General features: G+C 32.8%; 1 protein-coding gene across 9 annotated transcripts in view; it reads right to left on the bottom strand.

Annotated features, from left to right (window-relative positions):
* Positions 1 to 4,265: 4,265 nt before the first annotated feature.
* Positions 4,266 to 11,495, bottom strand: part of ZNF711 (zinc finger protein 711) — a 42,176-nt gene continuing 34,946 nt past the window's right edge. For 8 of the 9 annotated variants that reach the window (XM_036304108.1, XM_036304107.1, XM_036304112.1 and 5 more), the window contains 3 exons: positions 8,829 to 8,870; positions 7,442 to 7,585; positions 4,266 to 6,946 (listed from right to left, as the gene is read on the bottom strand). In XM_036304108.1, the coding sequence (XP_036160001.1) occupies positions 5,769 to 6,946; positions 7,442 to 7,585; positions 8,829 to 8,870 (1,364 nt within the window). In that variant the 3' untranslated portion in view covers positions 4,266 to 5,768. The remainder of the gene's footprint in view (positions 6,947 to 7,441; positions 7,586 to 8,828; positions 8,871 to 11,495) is intronic. The other variant, XM_036304114.1, reaches the window with a different exon arrangement.

Below are 11,495 nucleotides of genomic sequence, written 5' to 3'. Positions count from 1 at the left end.
GTCATGACAAGGTACTTATTGCACTTAATAAATTTAAATGTATTTCTTTTCCAATTTCTGATTAAGATCAATAAAAATAGTAGTGATTTCTTTTCCCTCACAACTTTCGCACAGCTTCTCTCTGAAAATTGCAACAACAACAAAAATGTTGTCAGGTGAGAAATGCCTATTATCTAATTTCTATTTGAGTATGTTTCACTTTAGATGTCAAATAAAATGGAGACTGCAAGAAATGCAAGACAAGTTATTTAAGTGTCTAAATAAAATATGTGAAGTATCTGTATGTTTTTTGTGGAAGTCCTCGTAAGAAACATGCAGGATAGGTTTTTAGCTTAGCTATACATTTTTGTCAGGAAGTTGCTATCATGTGAATGTTAGAACTAAAAATACCCCCTTAACTGAAAAAAACAAAAAGGCCTGATGTGAACTATTAGTGACAACAATTCAACATAGCTGGACCTCTGGTTTTTGCAGGTTTCTTATTTAAAAGCCTAGTCTTATAAACCTAGTCTTCTAATTTCCATAACTCATTTATTGCAAATATGATTCCATAAAGCATTCTTCCCATCCCTATAATAGTATTTTAACTGTAATACATTTTCTTAACACAAACAGTACAAAAGGATCAAAATGAAGTTTAAAAATTTTCATCTTACCCCCCAATTTGGATTACCTAAACAAAAAGCCATTCTCACTTCTTTCTCATTATTATAATCTACAAAGATGTGTAGACATAATTCTTTTGAAAGTAAGAAAACTTCTCTACAAGGTTATCTTTCCACCATCACACACCATTACTAAATTTATTGGATTTTTATAGTACTTTGTTTAATAAAAAATATAAATTATTTCATGCTGATACTTGGATAAAATAGTAAATATAAGTTTTAAATTAAATAATAAATAAATAATTCCGTTTTAATAAAATTGTTAATATTTAGTGTCAAAATAAGACATTCATCTTTTGAGTCTACAAAGGAACACTAGCATTGCTAAATGAAATAATTATATGATAGCCAGGCAGTCTTGGTAACCTTCTTGGATTGGTCTCTTGTGGATGAGATGTTAAGTCCAGGGTCTTTGGTTTGGTTTCCCAACCAATTACATTAAAATAATTTTTTGTTACTAAATTTTATGTTCCAGAGATCCTCTATGTTAAGGAATAGCTTTTGCAATATAATGCTGTGATTCAATATCTGGTTTGCTAACACAATCAGTGTTGGATGCTCCTAGCTCATTTGTACCAAGATATAATAAGTCAGACCAATTTCTTAAAATAGGAAAATATATAGGCTTTATGAGGTAGTTCTCTAAAGGAGTCTGATGAGCCAGCCATGTTATGAGTAGTTGTTATTGGGACCGAGAATGACAGGGTTTTGGGATCAGATAGGTAATGATTGGGACTTACATATGGGCAAAATGGGATAGTTTAAATATTGCCAATTGGTCCGAAATTTAAAATGAAGCAGAGCTCTCTTTGAAATAGTTATTTGGGTAATGTTCAAAGAGAAAGGCTACACAACTGGAACAAAGCAGGTGAAATATTTTTCATTTGGGATTATCTAGTGCTACAGTCTTGACCCTACAAGTGTCACAATTTCTTTTCCAGAGCCTCTAAACTGCCAATAACACTAGCCAGTTCTTATCTAGGATCCAAGGTTCTAAGAGACCTTCTTAAACCAGTATCAAATTTACAAGCTAATTATATTTTGAAGAACAGAATGGAGCCAAACAAAGTTAGAAACATTCTCTAATCCAATGATATTCTAGAGCACTGATTTTCTGCATATTCTCCAAAAGAATCCCTATTAAGAGCCAAAAAACCTTACTGGATAGAATTAGGACAGCATTTTTTTTTTTATTCTCACCAACATATCTGAACAAGATGTCTGAACAAAATATCTAAACAAGAGGATTATTTTGTTCCTCTGACTTTATGTGAGATGAGTCATTTTTTTCTGTAAGTAGGCATACTTAAGATTAAGAATTTTGCTATATATTCTTTCAAAAAATGTCTGGGATTTACTTCAAATTAAACCAGTGAGATTAGGGGGCTTCATAATAAATCAGTTAGGTAGGAGGGTACAGAGAGGAGTAAGGAAGAATATAAACGAAACAAAGTTGGCCACAAAATGATGACTGAAGCTGGGTGGTCGCTACATACTGTAGGGGTTCATTATATTCTTCTATTTTTATTTTTCTTTTAAAATATATTTTATTGATTTTTTACAGAGAGGAAGGGAGAGGGATAGAGAGTTAGAAACATTGATGAGAGAGAAACATTGATTCAGCTGCCTCCTGCACACTCCCTACTGGGTATGTGCCCACAACCAAGGTACATGCCCTTTACCGGAATTGAACCTGGGACACTTGAGTCTGCAGGCCAACGCTCTATCCACTGAGCCAAACTGGTTAGGGCTCTTCTATTTTTATATATGGTTGAAAATTTTCTGTGATAAAAAGTTATATAACATGTATCTTTCATACTATATATTTTTTCTCAATCCTCACCCACTACCATACATTTTTTCCAATCCTCACCCAAGGACATATTTAGGGAAAAGAAGGGAGTGAGAGAGAACCAGGATAGGACCCGAAACGAGTTGGCCTTGGCCAGGAATCGAACCATCGAACTAGCAACCTTTTGGCACACAGGATGTCTTGGCCAGGAATCAAACATCAAACTAGCAACCTTTTGGTGCACAAGATGACACCCAACTGACAGCCATCCTAGCTTGGCTCTATCATATATATTTTTAAGGGCGGTTCAAGTTTCAAACTGGTGGTTGTCCTATATATGCATGAGTTGAATTTAAGAGCTGTACCTGAGCGACAATAGCAATTGACAGTAGCAATCTTTTCCTCTCTATCATGGTATAGGCCATTTAGAAGTGAAAATCAGAAAAATCCATTTCCACAAAATGGTCCTGAACTGTTCTGGGAAAATGCTTTTAAAATAATTACCAAGTTATTTCTCTTTCTTATGATGGTACTTTGATCTGCATTGTTAGGGTGAAATCTGTTTTGTCATAAGACAGGTCTGTGCCAGTAGTATTTGTATTTTTAAGACAATTTTGTTTGTAATATAAGTTAAATTTTTATTTGTTCCATCTTGAATGAGGTTTTCTAGACCCAATTTATAAGTGAAAGAAAGAAAATCCATCTATTTTTCTCCAGCTTCACTGTAACCACAAATAATTGGAAAATCTCTTTATATGGATCTCTACTTCCTTCGGCTCCTCTACAATATATTCCTTACACAACCTGCAGTGATCTTCAAAATGTAAATCATGTTACATATTCCCTTCCTTAAAACTCTCCAATGGCTTCCCATTTCAAATTCTCACAGGTTTCATCTCTCATCAGTCCCCCTTACCATGATCCAGCCAAAGCTGGTCCATCTCTGGTTATTTGCATTTGTACATTTCTCTGCCTTGAATGCTATTCCACAGGATATTCATATGACCTGGCTCTTCTTTTCACTCATGTCTCAGCTCAAACGCCATGTCCATCGCTATCTGTTTAAACAAAGTTGCCAAAGTGTACCAGAATCACCCTGGGGACTTTTATCTTAACACCTTATTACTCATATGGAGCTTACTAGAAATGCAGAATTGAAGGCCCCATCCCACACCTACTGAATCAGAATATGTATTTTAACAAGATCCCTAGATAAACTATATAGATATTAAAGCTTAAAAAAGCACTGGTCTTACATGTAATGACTAACATATTCTTTTTTGTTAGTGATCATTAAAAGACAATTAACCAAATTGACAGTCTTAAGCAATAGTGCTCTTTAGGTACATTAATTCTACTGAATGATAACTAGTTTGAATATAGATTATTTTTATGCTCATTTGCAGAAGTCTTTCCCAAGTACTTAATAGTTTTCCTTTAAAATGTATTTTGCTCTATTAGAAACATAATTTTAGATTCATTTCTCAAGATTGTGTTACTTAAGCAGGTTAAAAATATTTAGTTTTCTCTATAATATTAAATATCAAGTCTTAAGATGGGCACTTTTATAGCATTCTGTCTATGGTTTTAGCATTTTGCTATGGTTTTAGCAAAAATTTATATTTTTGAGGAATAATCAGGTCATAATCATTACAATTTTTCAAATTCTTAACTTGTATTGTTGCTAATGCACAAAATTCTACATGTTAATCTGCAGACCAAATTGCCTAAGAGCAACTTTAAGTGAAAAGTCTCTTAATAAAGAATGAACCTTACAGCAAAACTTTAAATAAATTTGTACAACCTTGAAGTGCAATAAATGCTTTTTATTGTATGCTCATTTCAATGAGTAACATTTAGAAATAATCCCACGTAACAGAGACAATCTTATTTTACAGCGTGTACATCATTTACAGTCACATAACACACAATTTTAGATTTTCCAAATTTAATATTCTGAAGTTAAGAAAGATAAAAAATTTATTCTCAAGAAACTGATTCTTATCTGGTGCAAAAAAACAGAAAGGTGAACATTAGTTGAAATACAAAGCCACAATATAGTATGAAGTAAAATTACATTTTAATAATGTTGAACAGCTGAGTGTAAACATGAAGCAACTAAAACTTAAAAGTACACATCATATGCAATACATTTATGAACAGGATTTCATTAAATTTCCCTAAACCAGCTTTTTATATTAAGCGCCATTTTGATTTCCAGCATGCTAACACAAAGCGTTGTTAAAGGGATGCATATTTTAAATTTATACACTGTAAACTGAATATCCACTTCTGAATTCTATTGGCAGCACAGTGTTTTGTTAAATACTGCATAAACACTGCCTTGTATTGAAAATGCATGTTAATTATATGGTATATATATAGATTTTAAAAATCAAAATTTTCAAGAATGGCATAAAATTGCACCTTTAAACATTAGAGCAAGTAAGGCTAGAACCATCATACTTGCTAATTGTCCTAAAAAAACCCTAAACATTATAATATTTAAGAAAACTGAGTTCTCTCAATTTAATCTTTAGATCATTAAGAAATATAGTGCTAACTTTGTTTGCAACACTACTGGTTGCATTCGTTTTAGAAAGCCATATTTGACTCAAATATACGCTTGTCATATATGCCATACTGAACAATAACCAACTCAAACAGCATAAAAAAGGGAACTTTAATCCTTAGAGTTTAGCACAGAATGCTTTATTTTAAACATCCTGTCCTGTGATAAAATTTTAGCAGCTCTGAAATTCTTTTTAACAGTATTGAATTAATCTAACCTGTTTTTCAGTGAAAGTTATTTTAATGAATACATAAACTTTTAGATTTCTGGAATTCAATTTCCAGGTACCATATAAAAGGCTCAATGACAAAATGCCTGATGGATCACTGCATTTTATTTCCCACCCCATTTCTAAAATTGCATAAAAGTGAGGCTTGTCATAGCAAAGCATTGCTAAACTCCTAAATTATGTAAGATTTTTTTCAGAAGCATGTCTCTAGTATGATCAGCCAAATAAAGTCATTATCTTTACTCTTCCCTTCTGTAGTTTATGCATATAATCCTATTAAATTGACACTTAATAGGTTTTTCTACAACCATTCTATGGTGCTTCTTAAATTCTTTAAGTAATTTTCAAAGGGCTATGAGATACCCTGTCAATTCAAATATTTTTAATACAAAGAATGCAAAGTTATGATTTAATATCAACTTTGTAACCAGATGAAAAGGTTTATGAAGTTTTACTGCCATGTAGCATATCATATTTTCCAGAGTTTCTTTCTTTATATTGGTCTTATTACATAAGAGCCTCCTTGTGGTGTCTCATAATATGCTGATTTTTTTCTGATGGTCTTCGGAATCCCTTTTTGCAGAATTCACACCTGTGTGGATAGTCTTTTGTATGTATTGATATCACATGTCGTTTAAAGCCAGATGCATCTGTTGTACTGTACTCACAATACTCACATTGGTAAATCTTCCTTCCAGTGTGGGTCTTCATATGCTTTTTCAGCTCATTTTGTTGTCTGAACCCTCTCTTGCACCTTTTACACTTCAATGACTGATCCTTAGTATGAACTGAAAGGATATGACCACTAAGAATAAATGGATCTGATGTTTTAAAGTCACAGTGCCTACACTGATGAATCTTCCTACCCTTATGGATATCACTATGCTTTTTGAGCTCAGAAGGACGATGGAAACCTTTATCACAAACCTCACATTTGTGAGGAAAATCCTTAGTGTGGACAGATATGATGTGCCGCTTTAGATCACTTGAGTTGGTGCTCTTATGGTCACAATGAGGACACTGGTGTGTCTTATGTCCTTGAAATAAATCCAGATGGCGTTGAAGCTCCCTTTCATCACCAAATGCTTGGGGACAATGCTCACATTTATATGGCAAATTGTTACCATGCTTAGACTTAATGTGAGTTTTCAGATTTGATTGATCTGCACACCTGAAAACACAATACTGACACTGATATGGCTTCTCGCCAGTATGGGTTCTCATGTGTTTTTTGAGTTCAGAAGGATGTCGAAAGCCCTTCCCACACTCAACACAAACATGTGGAAAATTCTTGCTGTGAACAGCCAGTAAATGTCTGTTTAATAGTCCTTGTTCTGCAGTTTCATAGTCACAGTATTTGCACTTGTGCATCTTCGGCTCCTTATCTCTTAGTATAAGTTTATTTGAACTCAGTGGACTAGCCTCTCTGTATCTTCGTGTATATTCTGTAAACTCATGGGTTTTGTCAACTTTGTTTATAAGCTTATGGCTTTCTAAGTGGTTATGGAAACTCACTTTCTTGTTAGTTGTAAAGTCACAATCTGTACACTGATATTTTTTTCTCATCAAATGATCAGGATGATTCTTCATGTGTCTTTTCAAGAATCCCCTTGATTTAAACTTTTTTGTGCAAATATGGCAAGGATATACTGTCAAGGGTTGTCCATCAGGGCCTATTATAACAGCTAGATTAAAAAAAATAGGGAAGTTGTGACATTTAGCCAGACTGTTTAAAAAGATTTTACAACAAAAGTGCCAATATTCACACTGTGAGAACTATACTAGTGGAATAAAATTTTCTAAGATAAAATGCACATTAAAAGAAATTTATGATAAAATAGCTCACACAAATTAATGAGCAGCACTCTGCTATATATTATTCATCTGCCAAAATACTGTATCACATGCACTTTGTAAACTAGAAACAGGTACCCTTTATTGTAAAACCAACCTGACAATTCCCTTTTAAAACACCATTAGGGTAAAGAGCAAACAAGTATAGTTTTATTAAGTATGAGTCAAACACATTTAAAGAAACACAACTATTTAGATCAAACACAAACAGGTATGTGGGATAGAGCTATACTATAAACAACTGATATTTTCTCCAATTACAAAAAAAAATAACTCCACTTTTCAAATTATTATAATATCAATAAAGCAAAGTATTAGTATTTTACCTGTTTGCCACTGCCTCATTTCTCCTCTTCTCCTCTTCTTGGCTTTTTGTTTAAGTACTTTATTTGTATTAATGCTATCACAAATTTGAAGGTACTGTGCTGCTGTACTACTTCTGTTTTCTAATGTTGAGTCCAAAGTATTTCCTGAAAAATTGATACACAATTAAACTACATATAGTTATACATTTTTGGATTTTGTTAGATGAATTACTAGAGATGACATGGCATCAGGTTGCCTTTATGGTACTGAATTTAACATTGTGGTATTACATTCCACAAAGTATACCTATGTTATCCTCTTTTACACTCTTATATATACACACACATGTGCAAACACTTTAAATAAGATATTACATGAAATTAATTTTAAAATATCCCAATTTATTCATCGTAAAGGAATAAACTGACAAGGTGAACATACTATAAAAAGTTGTTATGACCCTAAACAAAATCTTGGCATCAGATCAATTTATCACCAATGAAGGCTGATGAAATTCAAGAGATTTAGAAAAGAAATACATGTGTCAGTGAACCTATATAGTCATGGTGACTATGTGTAACACATAAACATCTCATATATATGCTTTAGAATAGTTTACTTAATGTGAAAAGTATTAAGATGCATTTTAAGATAGATGTGGCAGGCAATGTCTGTGATCAGTGTATACAGAATAAAGCACTTAATAAAATCTCAGTTGTCACAAATCTGTTGTGTTATGCAATTTAGTTTAAAAATGTAGACCAACAAAACTCTTTAGATTATATGCTGTAATTTTTGCCACTCATCAATTCCTCTGAAATCTATATTTCAATATAGAGATTAAAATACCTCCTAAGGGTAAAAATGGAATAGACATACACTTTATACACTTTATCATAAGAAAAAGTCTCTTTGCTTAAGAAAAGAAAATGAACTATTAACCATGGTATAACACTATATAGAGTGTGTTAAAATAAAAAAAATTAAGCTGACACATGGGTTTTATGTACCAGTTACATAAATCTACTGGCTGCAATAAAAAAATAGAAAACAGTTCTGCCCCAAAGAAGATATTAATAAATAGTTGATATCACGGACAATTTTTACACTTCTGTCAAAATAATTGATATTTTGTATATTTTTTCCATAACAGCCTTTTATAAAGCATGTGGTAAGTTGCCTGGTATTGTATTTTAAGGTAAATGTAAATTAACAGCATTCACAGAATAATACAAATTATTTATGTAACTAATAAATAGGCAAATTCCTCTGTAACTAATTAGATATGGTTAGGCAAGTAAAAGTCCAAAAAATGTGTCTGTACATATAAACTAATAACTCTTCATCTGCCAAACAGTATACAAAATTGGCTATTTGACTTACAACTCACATATAAAGCTCTCTCACCTTGACAATCTTCATACCTTCTTGAAACTCTTCTTTCATCTACTAAAATAAAAAAAGACTAATTAAAAACTGATATGTTGAGTATAATGATTACTAGTGGATCACATCTTAATCTACAAAATCTTACTCTGACCACCATTCCTTGAATTAAATTTTGTTGTTGACTTCTTCCATCCCATAGATTAGATAATTTCACACACTGAAAATAAGGCCTGCTATCAGCATCCTTGGAACTGTAATGTCCAGAAAAATCTTACTTTCTAAATAAAAACTGGGTAGATAATTCTGCAGAGTACCCTTAAAATTGAGGATTTTCAATGAAAAACTCTTGAATGAATACACCTTTAGAAAAACCAAGTTAAGATAAATTAATACATTTGAACACCAAAATTTTTCAGAGTATACATGGACAATCTTGTAAATTAAGTAGGAACAAAATAAAGTAGAAAGAAAAAATAACTTGATAAATTTACTTTTTATAACCTGGGTTTTTGTTCCTTTTTAAAACCTCAAAATCTTATTATCTGTGGTGTTAATACATGAAAATACCATTTTCCAAAAGGGGAAGAATTTTCAAAGGATATCCCTATTTTAGAAAAATTAAAAATTTTATGGCACTTACTTATATAGGTAGGATTTTAAATAAATCCTATTTGAAAAGCACAATGCATTAAGCAAAGTTCGTTTTAAATATATTTTATTGATTTTTTTTTTACAGAGAGGAAGGGAGAGGGATAGAGAGTTAGAAACATCAATGAGAGAGAAACATCGATCAGCTGCCCTCTGTACACCTGCCACCGGGGATGTGCCCAAAACCAAGGTACATGCCCTTGACCGGAACCGAACCCGGGACCCTTCAGACCGCAGGCCGACGCTCTATCCACTGAGCCAAACCGGTCAGGGCAGCAAGGTTCGTTTTAAATAGCCCAATATATGTGGTAGGAAAATCATGTAGGTAACTAGAGATGAATCAGTCCACAGCAAAACATCTATAATAATAAAAGCGTAATATGCAAATTGGACGAACGGCCCAACAGCAGAACGACCGTCCAGACAAAGCAGGAGCTGTGAGGGCCGAGCCCCTTGAATGATTTTGTGCATTGGGCCTCTAGTTTTATAATATTAGCCAATTCATAAAGGGTATTAGCACAACATATTTAATGACCGAAAGGCTGGTAAAATGAGATATGTTATGTACTTATCAGGTGAAAAAATGTCAATGTCCTACCATATGCCACAGCCCAGACAACAGGGGCAATTGTTTTATTAACATTAGAGTCCTCAAGCTGAGTTTCAGGGAGATAAGTTCCTTCCTCTTCCCCTACAATGATTTCCATATACTAGTAAACTTCATCTGCTATTTCAGCACAACCTAAATTTTAGAAATAATTGCTTGTTTATAACCCTAAATATTTAATAAATGGGTAAAAATTCCAAACAATTTAAATCTTTTAACTTTCATTATTTCAATTTGGTTAATTTAAAAATTACAATAGGCAATTTAGAAGCTAGTGCCACTGGGAGAAAATAATTTATCAAAATTATTTTTCTCCTCTTAGAACCTAGTCCTCCTATAAAAATGGCTTTTAGATTATATAAAATATGTGTGCTTGAAATATATTGACTGATTTTATAGTCCATTGGCATAACTATATTAAAAGAATTGTATTCCAGCCCTAACCGGTTTGGCTCAGTGGACAGAACATCAGCCTGAAGACTCAAGGGTCCCAGGTTCGATTCTGGTCAAGGGCATGTACCTTGGTTGCAGGCACATCCCCAGTGGGGAGTGTGCAGGAGGCAGCTAATCGATGCTTCTAACTCTCTATCCCTCTCCCTTCCTCTCTATAAAAAATCAATAAAATATATATATTAAAAAAAAAAGAATTGTATTCCATAATTCTGCCTGGTAGTTATTTGGAACTCAGAAAGCATTTCCTGTAGCATCAATACTAGAAAAGTGGCCCATGATTATCTCACATATTGCAATTTACATACGGTACTGTATATTCAATGAAAATGGTAAAAAATATTAATAATGAAAACATTTTAAATTAAAGTCAAATATATATATATATAAAATATTACATGTCATATATATATATATATTGTTGGTGCTCAAGAATATGTGGACGCCCTTTCAGTCAAAAGATAGGATTTTCTGAGACTTTATTAAAGGAAAAAAGCAATAAATGAGATTCATTAAATTGTCTTGAATTTATGCTTATCCTTTCATTCACATAATGAGATCTTCTGTTCCCTATAGAAGAAACAAGGGCCACATGTGGGGAAAAAGTGCTCCTCTTCTTCTCAGTTTCTGTCCTTTCAATTAACCAGAAAAAGTCATTGGTGTAAGTTACACACATTCCCATGGAATTCTGGAATCAGGTAACCTAAGTCTCCATCTCCCACCTTCTACCGTGCCCCTTTACTTACCAATGATGAAAAAATAAAAATAAAGACTTTAGAGACCAAATAGAAATTATTTCATTTAACTCTCTACCTCTTCAATCAAATCCTTTAGACAAATTTGTTTCAATATTTTCAGGTATAGTATATTATTCATGTTTGGAATTAGAATCCAGTTCCCCATGGCTTTTAAGGGAAGGAAATTTGAGGAGTGGGGATCAAAATGCAGTATAGGTAAAGATGGGTACTGTCAAGGTAATG

The sequence above is a fragment of the Myotis myotis genome, unplaced genomic scaffold (genome assembly GCF_014108235.1).
Source record: "Myotis myotis isolate mMyoMyo1 unplaced genomic scaffold, mMyoMyo1.p scaffold_m19_p_4, whole genome shotgun sequence".
Lineage (NCBI taxonomy): Eukaryota > Metazoa > Chordata > Mammalia > Chiroptera > Vespertilionidae > Myotis > Myotis myotis.
Note: the sequence above shows the minus strand (reverse complement) of the source record. Positions and strands in the feature narration are given on the sequence as shown.